This window comes from Rhamphochromis longiceps, linkage group LG19 (assembly GCF_057381845.1).
Source record: "Rhamphochromis longiceps isolate RC_006_pf linkage group LG19, R_longiceps_female_GT1.1, whole genome shotgun sequence".
In the NCBI taxonomy this organism is placed as follows: Eukaryota; Metazoa; Chordata; class Actinopteri; order Cichliformes; family Cichlidae; genus Rhamphochromis; species Rhamphochromis longiceps.
Window position 1 is genome coordinate 29,534,868 of NC_140575.1, and position 27,089 is coordinate 29,561,956.

Genomic DNA, 27,089 nt, shown 5'->3' on the forward strand with positions numbered 1-27,089 from the left:
AAAAGAAAGAAAAAGAAAGGGGGATAGTTTAAATTTTAAAACACTTTATTCCTAATGAAGAAGCACCACGTCAATAAAGTTGATGTCATTCCTCTGCTGTTGTTAAAATTCGGTTGATGGATCTGAAATGACAAAGATGAGGTCTTAGTGAAGAGAAAGTATTAGTAGCTATTAGAGTCATTGTTTCAGGTCACTGGGAAATCCACTGCCGCTGATTTGGCTGTAACCTACAAAACAGGGTTTGATGGTTTAAAATTGGACTAGCTCATCAGCACCATTTAATTCAGCATTCCTGTGATTTTGGAGACTAAATATAAATACCTGGTTGTCCATTGAGATGGCCGTAACTTGAACAGTTTGCCGGTGTGGTATGATTGGAAGGTAGTAGATGGCCACCGCTGCCGTCAGCGTAGTCTGTGCAGCGACGTTTTTCCGGTGGAAAGCCATTGTCATGTTCAAAGTCTCTGTCAGAGTGGTGTCGCTTGCGGCTCTCCCTTTCCTCGCTGCTTCTGTTTCTGTGGCTCAGAGCACTGGGCTGTGCAGTTCGGGATCGCTGTCCCGATGGCTCTTCTTTTTCTTTTTCTTCTTCATTTCCGCAGCTCTGTCTGAATCTCCGTCAGAACTTCTACGGGATGACAGAGAACCAATCACATTGTTTAACAAAACCAAGATCTCAAGCTTTACGGCCAGCCTAAGACAGAAAAAGTGACCATTATCAATAAAATGATGAAAATTCTTTCCGTTTTTAAGAAAATATTAATACTGATAGTGAGCTTTAACCCCATATTATTTTTTAAAAAAAATCTAGCTTAAAACAAACAAATACATTTCCTTCTGTTTTCATTAAAGGATGGAGAGAAAGATGGCAATACGCACCCACTCTCATGGTGTCTGTCTTTATCCTTTGATTTCTTCTTTTTCTACTCTTTTTGTGTTTTTTAGTGTGGCGGGCCTCAGAGCTGTCGTCCCTGCACTGTAAAAAAAATCAAACTTGCAATTGCTGAGCTTACAGTCATTTCTTTCACAATTCAACAATAAAAGCTGAGTTGCCCCATAAACTCAAATACATTAAGGGTTTCAACTAATCATTTAACGTTTTGGAGCAAAAGTTGGTCTCAGCTGAAATTTATTGCTGGCAAAATGAATGAATTCAAGTTTTACATGAGTTGAAGCTCTTGGCGCCTTTCTGTGCATCTCATATTTTTGGATACTACGGGGTCTACTTGCACTTTTGCAAGGACTGAAAGCCACCTTGCCGTCTGCTTTAACGCGAACACGAGGCTTTTTACACCAGGAGCTGGATGCGGCTAAGGTCGTTCTTCTCAACTTTCTTAAGGCAAGTAATGTTTCTTTTATTGTGTATTTATATGTGTTTACTACATCATTTAAGATTCCCCCTAGACTGTTTTACTCAATCGTGCTGCTTGAATGCCCTCGTGAGCAACTTGAATGTTTTCCATCATAAAATAGTGCTTTAAAGTTTTCGTATAAAAATCGCCATGTCACAAAACAATGAAAATCCGACAAGCATCCCTACCAAACAGGCGCGCTCATGTCTGACAAGCCTCCGCGACACCCCCTACGTGTATTTCATTAAGTGCGGCTTGTGGCCGACATACCACCGAACGAAAAACCCCCACAAAATAGGCTAGCTCGCTCATGGCTGACGACCAACGGCGGCGAACCCCCCCCCCGCCCGCCGGCCGGCCGGCCGGCCCGCCGCATTTTATTAAAAAAAAATAATTTCGGGGCGCACGCTGCCATGTCGTTTAATTTGTTAAAAGCATATTTAGCCAATAAAATGTGGTTTAGTTTCTGTGTAAACGTGTGGTGGAGTCCTCGCAGCCAGCGAGCTCCACCAAACACACAAACAGGAGGGAGAGGAAGATCGGAGAAGCAGCTACAGAGCACAAGCAGCAGAGCAGTAAATATGGGGGTATTTTAAATACGAAGGCAGACTAGAGTCTGCAAGAGTCATATCAAACAGACTTTAACTCTCTGGGGGCACGTCAAAATCACATGACCAATTTAAGACGATGCAGCAACTCAGTCTCTATTTCAACTTGGGTCGAAAGTGCGGACTTCAAACTATACACCAGTTTTTGAATTGTGTCGATAGGCCACGTAAAACCAGAGTTATGATTAAAAAATACACGCGATGTGTTTTTTAACAAAACAGTGGTGTTTACAGCGAGAAGAACGGAAAAAACTGCGTTTTCTACGACCGCGCTAGCAAACACTCTACTTACGAGTAAAAAAAAAAAAGCGAAACAAAAAACACCCCTTCCCTATTGGTGTTAGAGTTTACCATGTCAGCCAATCAAAAATGATATGGCAACATGTGGCACTTGGTTGTTTAGGAAGAAGGGGCCGTTTTAGGAGTGACACCCGCGACGGAAAGCGGGCGAACAAAAGAAAGAGAGCGCGAGTTTTCATATGTGAGACATTAGTGACGTTTAGCATGTTTGGAGGCTGTAGTTAGTGTGTTGTGTAGTTATTGTTTTGTATTGTGTGTCAGTTATACTGCTCAATGTCACATTTGCTTCAAAAAAAGCCATCAAAAGCAGATTCCATTGTAAACGCTGTTCCCACATGGAAACAGGACTGATACACCTGTTGCCAGACCTGCAGGGTTTAGGCCTTTGGTGTTCTCCTGTCTTATACTGAACACAAACTATTTTATTTTATTTTTGGACTGGCACAAATAATTTGTGTGCCTTCTTATTTGATGCAGAACACCTGATTGTTTTGTAAATAGATTTAAATGGTTATATAAAAAACGCCTGAGGCCTTGGCTGCATTTTTAGGTAAATAGTACCATATAACTTTGTTTGCAAAACTTGTGCATGAAGTTCCCAAATTGATATAAAATTAGTTTTCAAAAAGTGTGTCCTCCTGAATGGGGATTATAAGCTAACAAGCAGCGTTGTGTGTTTGGCAGATGGCAGGTCATGACGGAGAGTTCAACTCTCATTCCACTTTTTGTTATAAATGCATTCAAAAAATGTTGTCATAAGTGTGCTACATTGGTTGTGCATCAAAATTACTTTAAAAACACTGACAAAACCATGAGCAATTATCTGGAATAACTAATTTTAACATCTTATTTCTTAAGGCTGTATTTTTAGCAACAACACTTAATGTGTTTTAAAAACAAAATGGTAGGTTTATAAATGAGTCTGAGTCTTATTTGATTTCCTTGTTTTAGGTCTCAAACATAGTCCAGCATCAACGAACCATCAGTTTGGAAGGGTTACTGATATTTGTTCGCGACGACGAGACCAAACTCTTCTTAACATGTCTGGTGAGTATGCAAATCTACTCAATCTTCAGTTTTAGTTTACAGAGACTTATATGTACTGTTGTTAATTTTGCATAGGATACAGATCCAGTTGAGAGGGCAACCTGAGGTGTTACGGTGGGCATCCTCACTGTTCTGGAGGACTACGTGGGACCCAACTCGCAGTCCACAGGGGTCAACACTGCCATTGTTTTGGAAGAGAACATTATTCTTGATGATCTGCCAGACCTTCCCACTGCCTTTGCCTACCTGGCCTACTTTATGGACTCAACATGGAGTTTCCCAAAGAACTCAAGTACACATTTGTTTGCTGTATGGAAACCAGATAGAAGAGTTCACATCCTGCCATCTGATGTTTTGAATCTGTTTGTTAGTGACTATCAATCAAGATAGGTTTGATATTCTGTCTGACAATACCACACCTTTAAAATTGTAACATTTATTACAAAAATTGGACCTTTTTTTTTTTTTTTTTTTTTCTTTGGGAAAAGGACTTTATTTGTGGCTGAATGTTGTCAGTATGTTAAAAATGGCTCATCTCAAAACATTGTCAGTGGTGCAGTTGTGTTTGAATACAATAAAGTTATTTGAAAATCAACATTGTGTAAACATTCATTAATACAACAGGGAAACTATAAAGGATACTTTTTCTAGACTTTAGGAAATTGATTGGCAAAACAAAATGTTGCGTAAACTAAAACTAATACCTTGTGTAAACTTTAGGAAATACATTGCTTAAAACAATAAAATATGAGAAGAAAAAGCACAGTTATTAATCTTGTAAACACAAAAACATTAGTTGAAGCAACTTTTCTCCTAAACTTGAAATTATAAGTGATCCATCAGAACCTAAAAACGTAAATGCAGTGGGTTGCCTTGAGTTAAGTTTTTGCAACTTTGTTTAAAAAAAAAAAAAAAAAAGTCTTTGCTGAGAGTCCTCTTGCGATTTTGATCTTCTTTGTCTGGAGAGGAAAGGTGAGCCCGTGGCGGGGAGCCCTTGAACTTATAAAAATAAAGACAAGATTTACCTTGTCAGGGCCGCTGTGTCCATTCACTTTGTGATGACCATTGTGGTGCCCATTTTGGCTGGATTTGAAGTCTCCATACGCTTGTCCATTTAATCCATTGCCGTGATGGTGCACTCCTGACTCCCCATTGGCGGTTTTGGGAGAATTATCAAAGACATTTCCTGTGTCTTTATTTTCATTAGGATGAGACTTGGATGAACTGCCGTTATCCAGAGTGTCACAGTTCTCTTGGTCTGATTCCTCTTGGCTATCCGGCACCAGGAAGGACGCCCCGTTTCCTACAGGGTTCTGATCCCCATTACTGAAAGGCATGCCGCTGACTTGGTTTAGTGGACGCGGAATAAAACGAACGTCTGGTTGGATGTCTGAGGTAGACTGTGAGGAGGACAAAGAGCTGGAGGAGGAGGAGCTGCTGGCGGAGGACGGCTGGCAGTAAGAGGAGGAAGAAGCAGATGGGCGGTTCGGTTTGCTTTGCCCAATTGAAAATGAAAGCTTCTGTTGTTTGTCGCCGTCTAGAATCATTGTGGGCTGGCTTACTGAGTGGGAGATGGAAGCAGAAGAAGCTAGTCCATGGTTTGGTTTCCCCACCGTGCTGGGCTTGGAGCTTGTGGGATAGTCCCTCAGAGATCCATTAACATGAAGAGAACTCTGAAGGAACAAGAAGTCACAACAACAGGTTTTTAGAAGAGAAACACTGGGTTTAACAAAAACAACATTATCAGTACCCTCAGGTGAGGAAGTACCTTGTTCATGTGTGGTGGCAGCTGGGGACCTATGAAGCCAACACTGTTCTGATGCATGGTGGCGATGGTGCGTGGGATCACCACCGGCCGGGGAGATGACTGACCAGATATGCCAGCGTTATGGTTCAAGTGGCTGTAGTCCCCAGTTTTTTTCACATCTGTGCACCTGATGACATGGAAAGAATATTAACCATGACAAAGCATCAACATTATAACATTAGGTTATAATAATACATTTTCTACAAGAAAAGTGGGAATAAACATGTCTACATTATTAAATAATGATGGGAAAAGTTCTACTGAAGGAATAAGCCTAGAATGTTTAAAAATACCGATGTTTACTCACTTGATGTAGAAGAGGACATATGCCTGCTGGTTGAGAACGGTCCTAATGTCACTGACTGACACGGACGAGTCATTCATCTGAAACCACTGCAAATTGCTGGCCTGTGAGACAGAATGAGAGAGATGTGACACAGCAGATTCAGTTTCTGAATTGAATTTGAGCTAAAAAGAAGAATCTTATGGTTATATAGGGGTCTTTTTTTTTTTCTTTCTTTCAATGCATACAAAGTATTTTTCTCTGTTTGCATTCAGTTTTCTGCTTAAATGTGTTGTTTATGGTGTGTGTTTGTTTGTACTAAGCAACAGCAGCATTCAAACAGATTCGGGCACAGCCAGTACCTTAATATAGCAGAAATAGTGTCCAGCATGACAACTCAATCCAGAGTGAACCAGCACAGCATACAGCCTGTAGAGCTGGGGCTCCCCGTGGGACTGAGACATGAAGGGCCGCAGATCCAGATGCTCCAAATACTTCACATCCTGATGACCACCACACAAAGAATTTCAAACATTACATGCAAATATCCTGTTTTATAATAAAACAAAGCATCTGTCATGTATCTTTATGACTTAAGCAGACACTATTGGCCATTTGACTTTGTGATTTTGCCTCCACTGAAGTCTGCAAAGCGTTTGAGTGAGAGGGTGAGCACATTGGCGCTGCGATGGATTGTGAATCTTTTTGAGGCCGTTACCATTTTTTTGCACCTGAAGGAAACAAACATTCATCATGGTTTGGCATCTCTTTGACTTACTTGGTGCATTTGTAAGCATTTTCGCCATCCAGCTGTTCTGGCTTGACAAACTGCTTCAGAGCTTTGGAGACATTTGGAGCAGTCTATATGAACAGAGAGAGAGAGGAAAAACCTCACACTCCATAATGCAGAGAATACATAGTAGCAACGTCACTTTGAATGTTGTCCAATTACCTTAATTTCCAGAGTGATATCCAGAAAAGGGTCAAATGTATCTGAGACAGCTTTGCAGTTTAAACGTTTAACAGAAACAGAAATCAGTGCTATGAGTATCACACAAGCTGTAAGACATAAAAAGACAAATAAAAGAAAAATAAATCAAACCTTAAAAAACAGTGACTTACCTCTGGATCTTAGGTACCCGCCAAACACTTGATGGATGAAAGAGGTTGTACGTGCTTTGTCTCTAGGGGCCACCGTACATCAGTCACATGATCACATTTAACCAATGATCGCCCTTGACGGCAGAACGCGCTGGTTACGAGCCGGGAACGAGCTCACAAAGAGCACGCGCATTTTTTGCGGTCCGGAGCTGTAGGAGAAACACAAGTTAACTCAGAGACACAGACTTACTATATTTCTTCCATACAGACTGATGCCACAAAACCAGTAAGTAGGTGTACAGCGTACACTGTAGTGTGTAGCACCCAGGAGTATTATCTTATTACGTACACGTTGGTAAGTTGTCTTGTTGCAACTGACAAACGAGCGTGCTGTGTGTGCAACAGCGCGACAAACATTACCTGTCCTTTTATTAACTGCACAAGTAGTGCTGGTCATAGCTGCTGGCTACCTGTGTAAGGCTGTCATGGGTCTGTAGCTCTGTCACCGTTTTAGGGAACATATTTAGTTTTAAAGTATTTAGAACATATTTAGTTTTAAAGTAAGTTTCCGGGCTTTTCCTGCCTTTCTGGAGGGATTATATTTCACTAAAAAACGATCTAATATTCATGTCCACATAATAATTATTATAATTATAATATATTAAAAAACACACGCTGTATTTTAAAGAACATACATTAAGAAGCAGATTATATTAGATTTATATTTTAAATAAGACAAAAGTTGGATTTTACAGCAGTAAAATGATTGTATCTCTATAGTTTAAAAATGTAATAAGCTTTGCCCCTGCACAGAGTGGATAGTGAAACAAATGGAATCATCATAAATACATTATTTTATATTTATTACTCCCCCTCCTCTTTGCTTTATTATTGTAGCTCTAGTAATAAATAATAATGTAAGGATTCTGGATCAGCACCATGATGCCCATAGTATATACAGTATTCTGAAGAAGGTCTAAAATGTCACTTTGTGTGTGTGCATGTGTGTGTTTTATTTAGATGGATTTTTAAAAAAAATATTACTCATGATATAACATTGTCCAGACATGCCTGGTAAGGACATGAGGAGGAAACAGAGCTGTGTGAGGCTACTAAAGGCAGTGCTATAACATTTTTCTCTCATCATTTTATTGTAGATTAAGTGCTGGAGTTGTTAGGTGTGGATGATTAAATTATAGTTTATTGCAATAGCAAGTTGTGCCTTGTTCTCACATAGCAAGTGGAGAGTGATATATGAAAAGATGGGATGGAAGGAAGAAGAGAAGCAAAGAGTGATTCACAGGCAGAGCCTAAGCGCTGTCACCAATCTTTGCATTTAGTTATTATCTCATGACACTTGTTTAATCAGCTACCATCTCTCCTATGGACTTTTTAATGTCTACAGTCTCAGATCAACACAGCCCTGCCCTCCAGCACTATCCACAGCAACCCCTCAACAGCAACATTGTACCCATCAGGTAAAACATCGGCTACGTTTGCTTTGCCTTGTTGCCCATATTAGATTCTTGATGAATGTGTGTTGTTGTTATTCAGCCTGGCTCAATGTGCCCCTTTTTAGCTTTAAGCTCCCGCCCCTTTAAACCTCTCTGCACGGCCCTGGCTCAGAGCACTGGGCTGTGCAGTTCGGGATCGCTGTCCCGATGTCTCTTCTTTTTCTTTTTCTTCTTCATTTCCGCAGCTCTGTCTGAATCTCCGTCAGAACTTCTACGGGATGACAGAGAACCAATCACATTGTTTAACAAAACCAAGATCTCAAGCTTTACGGCCAGCCTAAGACAGAAAAAGTGACCCATTATCAATAAAATGATGAAAATTCTTTCCGTTTTTAAGAAAATATTAATACTGATAGTGAGCTTTAACCCCATATTATTTTCAAAAAAAATCTAGCTTAAAACAAACAAACACATTTCCTTCTGTTTTCATTAAAGGATCGAGAGAAAGATGGCAATACTCACCCACTCTCATGGTGTCTGTCTTTATCCTTTGATTTCTTCTTTTTCTTACTCTTTTTGTGTTTTTTAGTGTGGCGGGCCTCAGAGCTGTCGTCCCTGTCTTTGCTGAGAGTCCTCTTGCGATTTTGAACCTCTTTGTCTGGAGAGGAAAGGCGAGCCCTTGAACTTGTTTGTTTCTGGTGCTGTAGAAGGTGAGAAATTTCCTTCCTTTGAGGAGTAATTTTCTCTCTCTTTGCCATTACTCTTATCCTTAATTGTCCAGGAGTCTTTACTATCCTGCAACCACCTCCGACTGCCACGAGACTCCTCTCGGTGGGAGTAACCATATCCCCTTCGCTCATGGTCAATGTCCTCTCTTGACCGGTAGCGGTAGTAATGGTTAGAGCACCTGTCGCGATCACGCTCCCGAGGGTGCTGGAAGGTTCGCTCCCGGTGACGATCGGCCTCCCATTCCCTGTAGTAACGTCCAGAAAGGGGGAAACAATCCCTGTACTGGCGGTGGTGACTGTCTTTGTAGTCCCGTCTGTACCGGTGACGATCATCGTCGCTTTCTCGTTCGTGACTCCTATCCCTGTAGTGTTTTTCTCTATCTCTGCCAGAGCTAGAGTACAGTCTTTTCCTGTCTCGGGAAGATCGTTTTTCATTGCAACTAGAACTAGGCTTGGACTGATACTTGGACTGATACTGCTCCTTTAGTATTTAGTCCTTCAGTCCCTGTTGTTGCACATTTTGCGACAACACTGCCTTTTTGTCCAGCTTCTTTCTCTGTCTGGAATATGAGCATAGGCAACACAACCAAATACTTTCATATGGCTAATGTCTGGGTTTTTTTTCATACCATCTCTGATAGGGTGTTTCGTTCTTTAAAGCAGATGTTGGGAGCTTATTCTGTATGTAAGCTGCAGTAGCAACAGCTTCTGCCCAGAATGTGTTTGGCAACTTTGCATGTGACAGCATGCTTCTAGCTGATTCCACTAGAGTTCTGTTTTTTCTCTCTGCAACACCATTTTGCTGTGGTGTGTGTGGTACAGTCATTTCATGGTGGATGCCTTGAGCTTTCAAATATTCTTGAAACTCTTTAGATGTGTATTCCCCACCATTGTCAGTTCTGAGTCTTATTACTCCCTGTCCACATTCATTTGAGAAGGTTCTTTCAAGCTCTTTGAACTTGCTCAGGACTTCTGTTTTTTCTCTTATGAAATACACTTTACAACATCTGGAGTAGTCATCAATGAAAGTCACAAAGTACTTTTTTCCTCCTACCCAGATAGCAAGGAAACATTGAAACAATGTTGAGTCAATATCAGGTGATGTCATTGAATCAACGTTGAAGTGTGACGTTGACCTAACGTCACTCTTGCACCCTTTTTTAACGTTGAAACGTCAGGTTTTGATGTTGAATCAATGTTGAAACCTGACATTGATTCAACGTTATATTTTCTAATACTGTTGACATTGAAACAATGTCAGATTCTGATATTGAAACACTGTTGAGCTATGGTGTTGATTTTCCACCTCTTTCGCACAGTTGCTTTTTATTAAAACAACAGTTAAATCATGACTGGAAATCTACCTCTCTTTATAGGTATTTTAACCAATACTAAACTACTGCATGTTTCCATCAATACTTAAACCACCTAAACACATAATTGTACTTATTCCTCAAATTGGACACCCTTTAAAAAACAAAAAAAACAAAAACAAATGTCTCACAATGTATCATGTCAATATTAATATCCTAAAATAAGAAAGCATTGCATGTGATGTAACAGAGAAAAAACTAAACAAAAAAAGGTCAATAGGCATGTTTCGTTTGCTAAATACTTTATTAAAAGACAGTTTCCTATTTACATTTATATGTTTCACAGAAGTTTGTAATTTTTTACTCTGGGATGGGGATGCATGATGTGCGTCCTGCACCACCCAAACGATCTGGGGCGTATCGGAGCCATTTCTGCAGTGCTTGTGCAAAGACAAACTCGGACATAGAGTTTGCCCCTAACTGCTGCGTCAGGCCATCTAGGACAAAAATACACACACACACACACACACACACACACACACACACACACACACACACACACACAAAAGTGAATTAGAGCACATGAATAAGCTCTTGTTAACTGTCTTTAAAACAAGATAAACATGGGGTCCTCGGGCTGTACAAACTACAACCCGAGGACTAAACAAGCCAAAGACCAAAGACTCCATCTCCAGATTAACCGGACATGAAAGTCTTGTTATTAAGAAGGACAAAGTAATATAGCAAAAAAACAGTAAAACTTACCAAATATGCATTTGCAGAGCGCTGTATCTTTAAATGCCCTTTTTTGCTTTGTCTGGTCCTTGGTTTTTTTCCCTGCCCAGTTTAGTACCGAGGCCAGCTCGTTTGTAATGGCATAAGCCATTACACGGCGGACTCGCACCTCCAGTGTGGTCCCTCCAATCAAGGTAAAGCGTCTCACCTATAGACACATTTTAAGAGATGGAATTAGCGTGTCTCATGTCTTTAATGTGTATGCAAGTGCTTGTGTGTTTAATCAACAGGCCGTTGTTATGTATTTAAATCACATCTGACAGCTATTACACTTTATAGTTACAAAGTGTACATAACCTTTATATACTTACCATTGCCTTATTTGCCTCTTGTGATTGAAGAGGTGCCTCTGCATTGTTTAGCTCCTCAATGTTGTGCAAGGGCAAATCCAGAGGCAGTACCCCAGCATCTACCGATTCATTGCAGCCGGTATTGCGGATGGCTCTGACCTCCTCACGGAGTTCGGTAACAGCTCTTGTCAGGTCTGACAGAAAAAGATAATTTTTTTTAAGTATTTAAGAATACAGACAAAGTTTCCTTGTGTCACACACAGATATGTACAAAGACACCAGACAGTATTTTATTACCTGGTATTGTCACTCGAGGCGCCTGGGGAAACCGTTTTTTTGTGGGCTGCTCATCCTCTGAGTCACTATATGTGTACAGGGGATTTGGTCTAAAGAAAAAAAGTTGAAAACGGTCATAAGTAATTACAAATGTGCTTTTGGAATATTAATTCCTAAAGTTACAGTTTGATTTATAACAACACACACAGGAAACGGAGATGTGCAAGAAGGTACAGTATACAAGGAATTTTTGAAGTGCACAAGTGTACACGGCTTTGCATCTATAAAAAGTTTACAAGCTTCCACTTTTTGGACTATATTATGTGGTGATATTGCAGTAAGGAAGCACCACAGATATGTATAAAAGACAAGATCATAAATTCTTAGCAATCAAAGATATGTTTGTGAAATAAAAAAAGTTTTACTTGTGCTTTCTTTTATGACTGGTCTGAGTTTCAGCTTCGGACTGAAGGTCAGACGTATCACAGTGTTCACTTAGATATTTCTGAAGACTGCGTTCTGCTTCGTGAAATGTGTCTGGAAGTACAAACACAATGTATGGCCAGACATAAATTAGGACACGAAAAACTTGTTATTGTTACATTTATACAACACCAATCCAGATGATACCCACCATGGCTTATTAGAAGTCGGACTGGTGCATAGGTGAGCCATGTTGCACCAGGATGAACTCTCCTCTTTACTGCGTCGTGGATCCTGAATGTGTCTCACGGAGGATATGGAGGCCATGACAATTTCTCCCCATTTATCCATGAACTAGGGACTATTTCTGTACCACCAGTGCTGAACTGCACAATGCACCAGTCTTTCATTTTTATCTTTTTTTAAAATTTGGAGTCCTTTTTTGCCCTGTCTAGGATAAACAGGAAACAGATAATTACAATATATTTCATAGTCACTACAAAACTTGATCTATTGATTGAACTAAATAATAAATAATAGCTTAAAATGTATATAGGCAACAATTACAAGCAAACCCGATAAAACAAACTCTTTTTTTTTTTTAAACATACAACTGCGTGTGTATATGTAAGCATTTAAACACTGAAGATAATAAAATTAACAGTATTTTGTCTAAGTCTGCCATTGTAGGAATTCATGGCACCGAGACAAAAACTTGGCGCACAGTGTGGCATCAAAATAGGCGCACACCTTTGACGCTGCGTTTTCTCCGTCTTCCTTTGTCCACACGTAAATGCTAAAACGGAGTTTTCGAAAATATCCGCCCTGGCAGGCGTCTTTAAACACTTAGACCCCCGGAGAGCAGTCATTTTGGGTTTCTACCTTAGACCCCCGCGGAGTCATCATTTTGCGTTTCTACCTTTAAAAGCCGGAGAGCAGTCAGTCAAATGCTGGAAGTGGAAGCTAAATTGGCTAGTCATTCATATGTATATTAGGTTGTTACCTAGGAATTCTGGAGGGAGGGGAGTGGGGGTGAGTGATTGAGGGGGTGGGGGAGTGGAGTGTTTCAGTTTGCCATCTTAGGGAGAAATCAACACACATGGGTGTAGGTCCTTTGTTGCTGAGATTTATTGATGAAAACAGTACAAAAAACCAACCATTTGTACACATATGTACAAATAATAATAAAAAGTGAGTGAGTACAATTCAACATTTTCAGCAATCACTCACAATCCTGGCACTGCCATGGTATCTGTCGTCTGCATTTACCACATGTGTATCTGTAGCAGTGAACACATCGCATAGTGGCCTGATTTTTCTTGCATTTGTGTTTGACCTGACACGTGGCTCTTTTTCCAGGGCCAGGTGTGGAGGGTTGTGTCCGAAGCAACTGTTCTTTTCTTGCCTTCTTCGCAGCTACATGAGAGCGAGCCAACTCTGTTGCAAGCGCCACCAGGAAGTCCACCCGTCTTTCCTTCGTCCCGGTGCATGCTTGATACAGCACATGTGCATTCAGTACTGCCATGTCAATCATGTTATAAAACACGGCAACTGGCCAGCGCCGTGTTCCTCTGCGGACAGTGTACTCCCGAACCATCTGGTCCATCACATCCACGCCACACTTTGTTTTGTTGTAAAGGGTGACAGTGTTTGGCTTCCTTTTGGTAGTGTTATCAGTCTGAACCACGCTGTGCATGCTGCTAAGAATATAGACTGTCCTCTTCCGTTTGGCCGCATACGCCGTCAGCGTGGCAGCAGAGGTTGAAAACACCTAAGAAATAAGATAAATTGTTATTTCCATAGCCCTTTTACACACAATGAAACACATAAACATAGAACCACAAAAGACCTGCAACATACCTGAGTGGTGAATTCATTGCGATCTGTCTGTCTAGTGGATTGAGGAATTTCCCTGCGAATCTTGTTGACTGTGCCGAGGATGGTGGTTTTCCGTCCAAGAAGTTTTTGCGCAAGTGAAAGCGATGTGAAGAAATTGTCCGTGGTAACATTTCTGCCCTTGTCTAGGAATGGTTCCATCAGCCTCATCACTACATCTTCAGACAGTCTCTCCCCACTGGGACGATTGGGGTCCTTGCCAAGATATGGGAAGACATTGCAAATGTACTTGGATTTTAGGTCGCAAGCCACCCAAAACTTGATCCCAAACTTGTCAGGTTTACTTGCAATATACTGCAGGAAACAGCACTGAGTCTTTGATGGGAAAAGCTGTTCATCAACGGTGATATGTAGACCAGGGTTGTAGCACGTGATGCAGTTGGTGACAAATGATCCCCACACACTGGAAATTGCAGCGAATTTATCAGTCTTTGCTCGATCACTGCGGGTGGACTTGTCATCAAAGCGTAGGTGTTGCATGATGTCTTGGAAGCGGTTTCGTGCCATAGTTCCAATTATCTGTGGGTTTCCCAGGTTTGCTGACCAGCAGTCATTTACAGATGGAACCCTGGTAACCCCCCGCAAGATGACAATTGCAATAAATGCCATTAGTTCAGGGAGGTCCATGAACCAATGAACATGCTCCGTTTGCCGTGCATGTTGAATAGTCCATTCTTGAATGCTACGAAGCATGCCAAGAGTGATGAAACACAGGAAGCTCTGAAGGCGACTCGAGATACTTCTCCTGGCCTTAGCCGTTGGCTCTCCATCTGCAGCGTACGCTTCTATTGGGGTGAAAGGGAGACAGGTCCCCACCTGTTCTTCGCGCCACACTGTGCCATCTTTCGCTGTCTCAGTCCCCAAACAAGCTCTCTTTTTAGGTGGAGAAGCAGTCTCCTCATCTGCAGTGTGAACAAATTCAAATTGTGAGCAATGGGAAGGTCAAACAAAATCACAAATGCATGCATAGATACTAATTATAATTCCAGTATCTCCTCATCTGTATCAGAATAATGTCTGAAATATCTTACTTACTACATCCATTTACTTGTTTGAAATGAAATAGGAAATGATATGAAATGTCTTCCTAAATAAAAAGAAACAACTAGAGTTAGGGTTACTAGCTAACCCTAATCCTGCTCTGCTTTTTTAGTATTTTTCACTTACTTGTTTGAAATGAAATAGGAAATAATATGAAATGAAACCTAACCTGAAGACTGATCAGACAGCTCCGAGTCCGAATCCGGCTGAAGTTGTAGGTCTTCTCCATCCGAGTCACAAGGGTTGACTTCACTCAGGATCATTTCCAAGGCCTGCTGCATTTTCTTTCCTTGGAGAGGAGGTTCGTACACCACAGGATTCTTCAGGGCAATGAAGGATTAGGCTAAATGCAGTGAGATTATATCCACCTCAACACAAAAGGAAGTCCCCCCCCCCACCCCCCATACACACACACACACACACAAAGAGGCAGTTGGCAGTTAGACATCAGCAATCATTCACACACACCCACTCCCCTCCAGAATTCTCAGGTAACGACCTAATTTACATATGAATTGATGCTAAAAGACTAGCAAAGTTCGCTTCCACTTGGCTAACAGAGGGTTAGAAAAGTCTGGGACTTCTACTGTTAAAAATCTCAGTTTTCAGTTGATGAATAGGGACGGTACCTTGCTCAACGGCTACCCTGAGGTACCCCTGAGCAAGGTACCGTCCCTACACACTGCTCCCCGGGCGCCTGCTTAGTGGGCTGCCCACTGCTTCACTGAGTGAATGGGTCAAATGCAGAGAAAAACAAGTAATTTCCCCATGGGGATCAATAAAGTATCCATTATTATTATTATTATTATCATTATTATTATTATTATGAAAACGCAGTTTACGTGTGGACAAAAGGTGCAAACGCAAGGTAGGTGAGCGTGCAGCGTAGAGTTTGAATTGAGTGCGAATCGAAGTGGGTGCTCTCCAATCATTAAAAGTAACAAAGTCATTGAACACATTTATACAGTTACTTTTACGTTTATCAATCATATATCACAGATTTACAATTTTTTGTAGTACTATGCTAAAAAGCAACTACAGAGCGAAAGTCTGGGTCAAGCGCCGAGGCGACGGCAAGAACAAAGGAACTCTCGAAGCGTTAAAGCTAGCTTTGTAAGGGAATATAACGGAAAAGTATGAAACGAAAATTTTTCTTTGTTGATAGACTTTGTTTGCAGTGCAATTTATTTGTTGCCGGATTGTAAGATGAAAGTAGACAAAATTTCGGGCTCCCACATTTTATCCGAAACTTTACATTAACAAGTTTGTTTGGTTTTTTTTTTTTACTGTTATTCAAATGCAACCATGGAAATAACGACTAGAACAAAAGTCATTCATTCTTACCTTATACTAATCGTGGTGCAGGCCAGTGCAGTGCATGAACTGATGCCTTCTCCGGTCAATTCCGCTGAGAGTAAATCTAATGTCCCGCTCTACTGTACAAGACAATGGTTACCTGGAGGGACGTACCAATGTGATAGGGGTGCTGCGGAATAGTCCAAGTGGTAGCAGCTTTAATTTCCCGCTCAACCATAAATTGATGATTTTTCAACGTGATTGTTGTCACCTTGTCAACTATAAATAGATCAACAATCAACGATGACAGAACAACAGTGAATCAATGTTATTTCATTGTCAGTGTCAGGTTTCATCAGTATTTCAAATCAAATCACTTTTATTGTCACATCACATGTGCAGGCACACTGGCACAGCACATGCGAGTGAAATTCTTGTGTGCGAGCCCCACAAGCAACAGAGATGTGCAAACACAACAACACAAACGAGCAAAATACAAGAATGGCTAATCTGATATGGAACTCCAAAGTGTTCAAAATTAAATAAATAAATAGGTCAAGATGAAATAAATAACTATGTGAATAAATAAGACACAGATATGTAATGTGAGAATGATATTGTGAAATAATGGAACACATTTTGAAAACAATGCTCATTATTGTGAAATATATTACATTCTGCTATATAAATTTACTTATTATTGTGAAATATTATTTCATGGTCATTATTTTTCACAATAACAGAGATTATTCCTGAGGCATTTTATTTATTTCCAGCCGTTTTTAGTCCAAAATGACCTTTTTTCAAAGTCAGTCTTTATTTCAAAATCCCGTTTTTCCCGATGGCCTATTTATTTCATAATGCGACTTTTCAGCAGAATGACTTTGTCTGTCAATCAATGTAAGTGGGCTGGACCTTTGCACCTATTGACTTATCGTTTACCATCGACTAGTTTTCCTGGATACCGGCTCCGCGGACGGCTACTGCAGCTAGCAACAGCGTGCTAGGTCAAAAGTCACGGAGGATGGCGGACTGGTGTGAACTTCAGCCAGTTCTGCTCATTTAAGCAAATCAGATAGAGAGGGATCATTTACCTGTAGATACTGTTTTGAGTCGTTTAGATGTTTCTGAAATGCTTGGGATGATAATTGCTCTTCAAGATGTTCGCATCGATGACAGCATTGTCAAAGGTTTAAGATCAATTCAGCACCGTGTTCGTTTGGAATACGCCGAGGAAGAACAGTCTTCAAATGTTGGCCGTCCACGTCTAGAAATCCCGGTGCAGCACTCAGGACTTTAGTGCTGTCCGGGATAACCGTCGGGGTAATTGCCGATACATTTTCTGTCTCCGAGCACAATTAGGAGGAAAATGACGGAGGATGGTCTAAGGTAAGTTTATGCTGTAATTGAGCACCTGTGTGATTCTGTACACAGCATTGTTTAGGTGTTGACCTTAATTATGACGTTTGACAATGAATTATTATCGCTTACTTTTTTTTGTTACTGTCTAAACTAAGTGGGGCAGCTACGGCTAAAGCTATCGGCGCCATCTCGGCGTTGAGACACGTTTAGCAGTGTTAGCTGTTAGTGTGTTAACTCGGAGACTGGGGTCAGTGGAGCCTGTAGGAACCTTTTACACAGAGAGTAGACCCACCAGCTTTCCACAGTCTACTTACTTATCACATCTTGTTAGACAGCAGGGTCATTAGTGCTTTAAATAGTACATAGTTGAATGTTTCATTGCTGTTTGCAGTTGATTGTTCTCTGATAACGCATAACAAGGTTGATGTTAAATAGCGAGTTTATTGAAATGGTTTTGTCTATTTCAGCAGCATTATAGATATACTTTCTCTGGTGTCTTCGGTAAAGCTAAAACAAGAATACATTTACATCCTTGGTTCTTTCAGCATTAATTGGAAAACTTTGAGATTTGCTGTGCGCCTCCCAAGCCATTCTCTTTTATCCCACCTGTCAGGTATAGATGGCAATACTTTAAACAAAGTTAAATTTGTTATACCTGAAGAGAACCAATCCTGACCTAGAATGGGTGAATGAATAATTAGTTGGTAGCCAATGCCTAAGCAACTCACATAGGCCCTGGCAGACTCAATAAGTCCATCTAGGAACAGCTGCAGGAAACACCTCTTCAGTTTAGATTTAAAACATGTGCATGCTCTTTCAGGTTGATGAGGATTATGGTGTGGACTGGACAGGACAACATAATCGCTGCCCATCAAATGAGATCACCATTCCTGAGATTCAGCTCCCAGATGCACTGAATGAACAAGACCCTGCTGTGCTACCAATACTTCAAAATCACTTGTAGAAAGACATTATTACATTTAATCAGTTTCTATGTCAGGAGGATTTTTTTTTTTTTTAATTTCTACAGCTTTGTAGCTAATACTGACTCAAAACAGCATAACCAATTTCATTTTCAACAAAACAGTGAGTGGCTATAAAACAGGATTTGTTTTATACAGCTGTCACTTTAATGATATTCATTTCTTGGTTGGATATACAGTACATGTCAACTCTGAGCAGATTTAATACAATGAACACAGAGTAGTGTAACATCTTAATTCAAATAATTTTTTCTAGAAATTTTTTTTGTATCAGTAGCGAGTATAAACAAAACATATTGTGTAATTTATAATGTACAGTGAACAACTGATTTTGATATCTGAACTCTTCATCAGTTTATATTAAAAAAGCCATAAATGCACACCTGTACTCTGTATTTTTCACTGTCAAGTGTATTAAAAAGAACTAGAACTCACTAGATTGTCCGTTTCTTTGAACACCGAGTACAGTAATGTGATGCAAGAAAGAAGAAATGGTCTAATTTTACCATGTGGTTATGGAATCAATCGTAAACCAGACCAAAACCTGAGTCAGTAGAGTTGAGACACACCTGAATGTCCATTAGAAATGACTCATAGGTACAGTAGTGTGCAGGAAGACGTAGTACTTCAAAACCGGTGGAAGACTTTGGAAGATTGCTGTTGACCACTTCCACAGTCATTTCTCGGCAAGACTTCCCATCCTGTCCAAAACTTGATGAGGGCTTTTTGTTGTGCACAAGATGCTGCAACAGAAGATTGTTTTAAACTATAATGACATCCTATATTCATTATTTTGAATCTTTTATGGAGAAATACCATAAAAGATGACCACTTACATACAGGGCACCAGACATTTTTGCCCCACTCAAATTGCTGTTGTAGCTTTTATAGATATTTTTATGTTAACAAAGCTAAAAGTAGTCTACATACAATTCTAGTGCAACTGATAATGCCACCACTCTTATGTATTGCATGGAGCAAATAACAAAACAAAATTATACTATAGCGTAGAGCTGGGCGATAGAACGATAACGATATGTATTGCGAAATAACTTTTTCTCAATAGAAAAATTAAACTATTGCGATAGACCTCACCGCTCTTGTCCTTTTTATAAAAAAATAAATAAAAATAAATATCGTGATATGAAAAAATCTCATATCGCCCAGCTCTACTATAGTGTACTTTGTTAATGACCCAAGATCGCTGGACTGTATGTAATTTACCAAAGTATAATCAGAGAAAACCAATGGCAAAATACCTATCGCAGCAGACTTACCATTTTCAATGAAGGACCGAAGGTAACCTGCCACTCTGCATTTATCCTCGAGAGCATTCCTCTTCTTATACAGAATAGTGCGCATGCGCCAACCAGCGTGCAGCCTGTTACAGTCGCTCCTGCTTTTCTCTTAGTTTAGCTCTTTTTTCTTACGTATTCTTTTTTTTTTCTGACTTGTATTTTCCTCCGTTTTCTATCTCTTACTCAATCATGTGGATTGAGAGAGTTTTTGTTCTTCTGGTGGCCGTGGAACTGTTACTTTTATCATGGAACGGGACCGCGGCACATCTCCTACACGCACGGACTGTTTACTCCAGAGATCAGCTGATCGCCCTGATGCCGGCCGGCTCGCTGGCCAGGCCCGCAGAAGTGCCCGCAGAAGTACCAGCTGAAATTTGGAGGAAAACACATCGGGGATGCAGAGGTCAAGGACAGAAGAGAAGAAAAAAGGTGACGGTGAGACAGCGGAGGCTCGAAGCGAGGAGGAGGTTTAAACCGTGTCTGCCGTCTATCGTGATGGGAAATGTGCGATCGTTGGCAAGTAAAATCGACGAGCTCTCAGCACTGGTACGGAGTCAGAGGGAATACCGAGAGTGTAGCCTGATGTGTTTCACCGAATCATGGCTGCACCAGGTCATTCCCGATGAGAATGCTTCCGTGGAAGGCTTCCACACTGTTCGGGCGGACAGGGACAGCATCGCTAGCGGTAAGCGTAAAGGAGGTGGGCTTGCTGTTTTAGTTAACAACCGGTGGTGTAACCCTGCCAACATAACAGTCAAAGAAAGGATTTGTTGCCCGGACACTGAACTGTGTGCTGTTGGACTCAGGCCGTATTATTTACCCAGGGAATTCTCTCACGTCATCTTGGTGGCTGTTTATGTTCCCCCCTCTGCTAACCCCACAGCTGCATGTGACACTATCCACTCTGCCATAGCTCGGCTACAGACTCAGCACCCGAGTGCCTTTATTGTGATCTCGGGTGACTTCAACCATCTATCACTGGACAATACACTACCAACATTCAAACAATATGTGGACTGTCCCACCAGGGGAGAGAAAACTTTAGACTTACTGTATGCTAACGTCAAGGATGCATACAGCTCCTCCTCCCTCCCCCCACTTGGTAGGTCAGATCATAACCTGATTCACCTCACCCCCCGCTATGTGCCAATTGTGAGGAGGGAACCTGTGACCACCAGGACTGTTAGGAGGTGGTCAGAGGAGGCAATAGCGGAACTACAGGGCTGTTTCGAGGTGACCGACTGGGAAACACTCTGTGAGCCTCACGCCGAGGACATCAATGGGCTTACTGAGTGTATCACAGACTACATAACTTTCTGCACCGACTCCATTGTTCCAGCTCAGACTGTTCATTGTTACCCAAATAACAAGCCGTGGGTGACTAAGGACATCAAAGCCCTCCTCAACAACAAGAAGAGGGCTTTCAGAGGGGGCAACAAAGAGGAGGTGAGGAAGGTCCAGGTGTTACTAAAGGACAAGATCAGAGAGGCTAAGGACAATTACAGGAGGAAGCTGGAGTGGAAACTCCAGCAGAACAGCATGAGAGAGGTGTGGAGGGGCATGAAGACCATCACTGGATTCAGGCCAACCAACAGCAGGGGAGCTGAGGGAGGTGAGAATAGAGCCGACGAGTTGAATCTGTTTTTCAATAGATTCGACACCACAGTGTCTGCTCCCACCCCCACAACCTCACCTGCAGTCAGCCTGGAATCCAGAGCCACACCACTGTGCCAGCCTCTCTCTTCACATGTTGCCTCCTGTGAGATTCCTGACACCCCTCCCCCACCCATCACCTTCACTCAATACCAGGTTGAGATGCAAATGAGGAGACTTCACTCAGGCAAGTCTGCTGGACCAGACGGAGTGAGTCCCCTTGTCCTCAAGGCCTGTGCCCCCCAGCTGTGTGGAGTCTTTCATAAACTGTTTATGCTGAGTCTGAGTCTGCAGAGGGTCCCGGTGATGTGGAAGACATCATGCCTCGTCCCTGTACCAAAGACGCCTCGTCCCAGTGGCCCCCAGGATTACAGGCCCGTGGCACTGACCTCCCACATCATGAAGACCCTGGAAAGGCTCATCCTGGACCAGCTGCGACCCATAGTAAGACCACATCTGGATCCCCTTCAGTTCGCTTATCAGCCTCGTCTCGGAACAGAGGACGCCATCATCTACCTGCTCAATCGTGTCTACACCCATCTGGACCAGCCGGCGAGCACTGTGAGGGTCATGTTTTTTGACTTTTCCAGTGCTTTCAACACCATCAGGCCGACCCTCCTGGGTGATAAGTTAGCAGCGATGCAGGTGGATGCTTCTCTGGTGTCCTGGATTGTTGATTACCTGACAGGAAGACCACAATATGTACGTCTCCCACAGTGTGTGTCTGACAAGGTGATCAGCAACACAGGGGCACCACAGGGGACTGTCCTCTCCCCCTTCCTCTTCACCCTCTACACCACAGACTTCAGCCACTGCACAGAGACCTGCCATCTTCAGAAGTTTTCTGATGACTCTGCGGTGGTTGGATGCATCAGCAGGGATGATGAGACAGAGTACCGGGCTGTGGTCGACTCCTTTGTCACGTGGTGTGAGCAGAATCATCTGCAGCTCAACGTGGCAAAGACCAAGGAACTGATCGTGGACTTCAGGAAGACCAGGAAACACTTGACCCCTGTTTCAATCCAGGGGGTCAGTGTTGACATTGTGGAGGACTATAAATACCTTGGAGTACACATTGACAATAAACTGGACTGGGCTAAAAACACCACAGCACTTTACAGGAAGGGCCAGAGTCGTCTCTATTTTTTGAGGCGACTGAGGTCCTTCAACATCTGCCAGAAAATGCTGAGGATTTTCTATGAGTCTGTTGTGGCCAGTGCGATCCTCTATGCTGTTGCATGCTGGGGGAGCAGGCTGAGGGTCGCAGATGCCAACAGACTTAATAAACTGATCCGTAAGGCCAGAAATGTTGTGGGGATGGAGCTGGACTCCCTCAAGGTGGTGTCGGAGAGGCGGATGCTGTCCAAGATAAAGACAATGTTGGATAACACCTCCCACCCACTCCATGACATGTTGGTCAGTCACAGGAGCACGTTCAGTGAGAGACTGAGATTACCGAAAAGCACCACTGAACGACACAGGAAATCATTCCTGCCTGTGGCCATCTCCCTGTACAACGCATCCACTTAACACACTGTTTGCTGCTACAGCTACACATGTTTCTTTTCCAAATATTTATTTATAAGTGACTTATGTATGTATGTATGTATGTATGTATGTATATATTGTACTATTCTTAGTTAGCGTATTGTCTGTCTTGTCTTAATGTTGGTTTAAAATGGAGCACTGTAACAAAAAATAATTTCCCCCAGGGATCAATAAAGTATTCTGATTCTGATTCTGATTCTTCCTCATCTTCATCTTCTGTGGCAGGCCACAGTCATTTTATAGCTTTACTTATCTTGTAGTCTTAAGAGCATCAGCAACATTAGGTGTATTTTTATTAAATGTAACCCAGCTGTTCAACTAACCCACGCATACAAAACAGTATATTGGTGTTTTGTGTCAACAATTAATGTTCATCCTTCATAAATTAACCAAATAGCTTTACTATTCAGATGTTAAAAGATGTGACCTGACCTCACAACAGGGAGCAGTCTCTGATTCCCTTGGTAAGAAAGGAGGAATGATGTCTGATCTTTCTGTCAGAAGCGGCCATACCATGGTTTCCTTAAGCCCTTTCCTCAGCTGCTTGACTTGACGACTTGTTTGTGTTATGACCTACAACGGTGAGACCAAACCAAAACTGAAGTTGGAGTCTGTAAAGTGACACACACTTTAAATGTTAAATATTTAAAGAACATCCACTGTACTAGTAAAAGCATTTTCAAATTATACCCACTTACAAAATCACTACGTTGAACTAAAATTGCTTTCTTTTCTTTCACATAGATTACTTGTCTTCCATATTAGCACAGAACATAAGCCACTTTAAAACAGTCATGAATAACTATTACCTACAACAATGTAAATAGTAATACAGACATTAACCCAGAAGACAATTATTTTCTCTTACCTAATTTATAGAATTCTTTGCTATGATAAAAAACAGTATTAAAAAAAATCTGTGACTAAACTAATTAAAAAGCTCATTTTTGCCAGACAGACAGACTAACCAAGCAATAATAACATATCGTTACTTAACCTGAACAGCGTTTCGTGGAGTGGAGCTAGCTGTGATAGCGTTAGCATTTGCTAACGTTAACACTGTGCGGTTGTGATGAGAACTTGGACCAGGGACCACTTCATCTCCAGTACACTGCTGCTATCCGGTTGTTCAGTGATGACGCGACGAATCCTACTTCCGGGTCTAAAGTAGTCTGCGTTTAATATGGCTTTTGTGTTGTTAACATGTTTAATGTTTTGTATTTTCTTCTATTTGATCTCAAAAAGCTCCTAAAACAGTCAGTGATCCCTGTTGACCTCCCTCGGCTTTTATTACCGCTAATCATTTATTTAAGCTCAGTTTTTAAAACCTTAGGATGTAACTACAGCCCAGCCCATGCAGCAGTATATGAATGACTAACCTCGTATTGTGGATGGATTATCTCAGTTGTTCTCCTGGCTGAAGTTTGGTCCTTTTACAGCATCCTGCCATGCGATTACATTTGTTCCTGACCACCGAGAACACTCACGGTAACTTTTATCGAGTGGAAAAAAGGTTAGCTTGTTTATATTATGCTAACATAGCTGTGTCGCTAGCGGTCACGTAGCACATCATTATATATCAGCTAGCCCAAGTTCAGTAACCCTACAAACGTCACTGCTGTTTAGTTTTCTGTCTTCATTTATGTTGGAAGTGATAAGAAAGCTGTACGTTTAAATTTGTTTCCAAAACCCCGCAGTCAGGGACATGCTATATTGTATTTAGATAGAAGCTAGCGAGCTAACATCCTGCTAACTTCTAACTCTGTTAAATGTCATAAATTCCGTTTTCTTGGATGCCTGGATGTTAAACTCAGTTGTTACACCTGGTAGAGCAGAACACTAATCATTTTATTAAAGATGAAAGACTTTAGACAGTTTTTCAACTCTCAGTAATGCCACAGTGATCGTTTGATATATGGACCCGCAGCGGAGTTTAGACCCAGACACTGCTAGTGACGTCAGACTGAACAACCGGATTGAAAAACGGTTCATTACTCGAAGCTTTTCAACACAGTCCTCTCCGGTGACATCTGGTGGTGAAAATTTTGAAGAGCAGCTTGAATCTGCAAAATAAAACGGACTGCTCAATTATCACTGCTCACTCAAGAGTGGAGTTCTCTCTGATATTGGGCCACCGTTCCGTTGCTTTGAACATGTAATTGGTTTTGTTTTCTCGATTGGGGGGCTGAAAAAAATGTAATGCGTATCTGCGTAATACATTTTGATCAATAAACTTTCCCTATTTAAACATGCACTATGGTGGCCTTTCTTTGCTCATAACTCCTTGATGTTGGTAAATACAATAAGTGAGCAATATATATAATATACATATGATAATGCACAGCACATTATGGAGTATGCCCCTGCTGTGAAGTCCTGCCTCCATCTACTTGTCGTTTAATCACTGGACAGCTGGACAGGTTCATACAAAATATTAGATTAGGCCAATTGTCCTATACATATTTTTGACCTAGGGGTGGGATTGATTGTGAACTGGAAAGGGAAAATGCTTAGGAAGCTGAGTAGGGCTGCATCGTCACTGATTTGTAGAATCATTTTGATTCGATACAGGATCCGATTCAATTTGATTGGAATCTGGAAAGTTTTGCCTCAGTCAGAAATATTACAATTCTGATCATTTAACAGTATATATCCATAATTTCGTATCTATTAAAAGAAAGCTGACACATGTGAGACTTAATTAGAGATGTAAACAGAGAGTTATGAAACCTGCAGCTGCAGAAGCCAGCGAAAAAAAAAAGAGGCAAACACAGCGCGGACCCGCCGACACATCAAAATCTGACTCTGACGCGTCGGGTCCGCGCTCTGTGTTCACGTTTGTATGCAGAATCCGTAAACCTGCTCCCAGTTACTGTTTTAGCTGCATGGTGTTTGACGACATGTTGTGAGGTTTAACCTGAGATGCTGGCGTTTCAGGCATAATAACGTTAATTTACAAATCGACACGGGATTTTAATGAATCAATATCACTTTATTCAATTTAGCATGGATTGTAATCAGAAAGGCGATAATCAAAACCCACCCCTAATCAAGAACTTGCAAAGTAAAAACATGATCAATGTAAGGTAGCCCTTTTGTTATTTACATTTAAAAAGAGGATTAGTGTTACTGTGCGCTGGCTGAGTCTGTTTCTTTTCTTAGAAATAGTTTCTCCTGCCCTGAAGAAAATCCACTTGCATGGAACAGAAGAGGCTGTGGAGTGCAGGAACTACACTGCAAGTTGGTAGATATGCAGGTATTCCTGGGTCCTGCAGACTATCACCTAAAAACAATAAACAAAATGATTTTCTAAACTGTGTAGCAATGTAATGTATGTATAGTGTCAAATACATTGTTGTAGTCTTCATTAGCTTTAATTCACATGGAAGTGTTCCTAAAGTCATATGCTGTAATGATATTTACATTATGAAAACATGATTTTGGACATTTCAAGTTTTTCACTTCGGCAGATAAAATGAATTGAGCAAAATCAACTCAAAATATTCCCACACGCCAGAACGTCCTCTCTTCCTCGCTGGCTCCATATCTGTCAGTGGAATGATCACCTCGTCGCTATCTGTCACCATCAACACACTCCACGAATCCCGTGGATGATTCACTTCCTTATATCTGTTTGAATCAGGTACCGAAGCAGTTACGTGCGTAATGAAGCTTCGGACGTCACTGGTCACGTGACTTTTGCCAAACGAAGCAAGCCTCGACACAGTGCTTCTGAACCAGTGTGTTGTTTTTTTCGACACACGCTCCGGAGCGTCAGCTTCAAGCGGGCCATCACTACAAAAACCATCGAAACGCCAAACGCAACGTAGCCAGTGGTTTGGCGCCCCCCCCCCCCCCCCCCCCCCCCACACACACACACACACACAGACACACAGACACACAGATAAAACATAAGGATTGTACATTAACACAAAGCTGTTGTACAGCCCGTATCTAAATGCAATATTGCCGTGCAAAATATCACAATACTATGCTGGAAACAATAAATGAAAAGCTGAAAGATGCGTTTTTGTGTTAACTAATTATTGTTAAAAGGAAATATCACAGTGATTTAGTGGCCATTAAATTTGCAAATTAATGATGATTCATTTCAGAAATTGTGAGTTTCCTCCCCTACAGTTTGTAAGTTATAGGTATCGTTATCGATGGTCCTGTATTTACTGGATATCTGATCGATACCAAAATTTGCAGTATCGCACTAGAAGAAGACGAAGTGG

At 41.4% G+C, this 27,089-nt stretch overlaps 3 protein-coding genes and 1 pseudogene across 4 annotated transcripts in view; 1 reads left to right on the top strand and 3 right to left on the bottom strand.

The window, feature by feature from the left end:
- Window positions 1–83: 83 nt before the first annotated feature.
- On the bottom strand, window positions 84–6,595 carry LOC146647026 (ubiquitin carboxyl-terminal hydrolase 42-like; annotated as a pseudogene). Its single transcript, XR_014908724.1, has 11 exons — window positions 6,517–6,595; window positions 6,347–6,396; window positions 6,173–6,255; window positions 6,016–6,125; window positions 5,757–5,899; window positions 5,419–5,519; window positions 5,073–5,238; window positions 4,189–4,977; window positions 877–973; window positions 322–622; window positions 84–122 (listed from the first exon to the last, which is right to left on the bottom strand). The product of XR_014908724.1 is annotated as a ubiquitin carboxyl-terminal hydrolase 42-like (transcript).
- Window positions 6,596–6,654: 59 nt separating this feature from the next.
- ivd (isovaleryl-CoA dehydrogenase) overlaps window positions 6,655–27,089 on the top strand; it is a 29,324-nt gene continuing 8,889 nt past the window's right edge. The window contains exons 1-2 of the mRNA XM_085390535.1: window positions 6,655–6,781; window positions 7,901–7,973. The gene's annotated coding sequence lies outside the window, so the exon portion shown is untranslated. The remainder of the gene's footprint in view (window positions 6,782–7,900; window positions 7,974–27,089) is intronic.
- Window positions 8,181–10,171, bottom strand: LOC146647028 (uncharacterized). Its single transcript, XM_085390536.1, has one exon. The coding sequence runs from the start codon at window positions 9,110–9,112 to the stop codon at window positions 8,468–8,470; it is 645 nt and encodes a 214-aa protein (XP_085246662.1). The 5' UTR covers window positions 9,113–10,171; the 3' UTR covers window positions 8,181–8,467.
- On the bottom strand, window positions 10,276–12,184 carry LOC146647029 (uncharacterized). Its single transcript, XM_085390742.1, has 7 exons — window positions 12,148–12,184; window positions 11,986–12,078; window positions 11,777–11,888; window positions 11,373–11,461; window positions 11,097–11,269; window positions 10,756–10,933; window positions 10,276–10,487 (listed from the first exon to the last, which is right to left on the bottom strand). The coding sequence occupies exons 1-7, from the start codon at window positions 12,182–12,184 to the stop codon at window positions 10,351–10,353; spliced, it is 819 nt and encodes a 272-aa protein (XP_085246868.1). The 3' UTR covers window positions 10,276–10,350.

Excerpts from the sequence above, each read along its gene's own strand:
- LOC146647029 (XM_085390742.1), bottom strand. The coding sequence starts at position 12,184 with ATGAAAGACTGGTGCATTGTGCAGTTCAGCACTGGTG. Across the intron at positions 11,462-11,776 it reads AGTCATAAAAGAAAGCACAA|ACCAAATCCCCTGTACACAT; the intron begins GTAAAACTTTTT and ends TTTTTTCTTTAG. Across the intron at positions 11,270-11,372 it reads GCCTCGAGTGACAATACCAG|ACCTGACAAGAGCTGTTACC; the intron begins GTAATAAAATAC and ends TTTTTCTGTCAG.
- LOC146647028 (XM_085390536.1), bottom strand. The coding sequence starts at position 9,112 with ATGAAAAACGATCTTCCCGAGACAGGAAAAGACTGTACTCTAGCTCTG.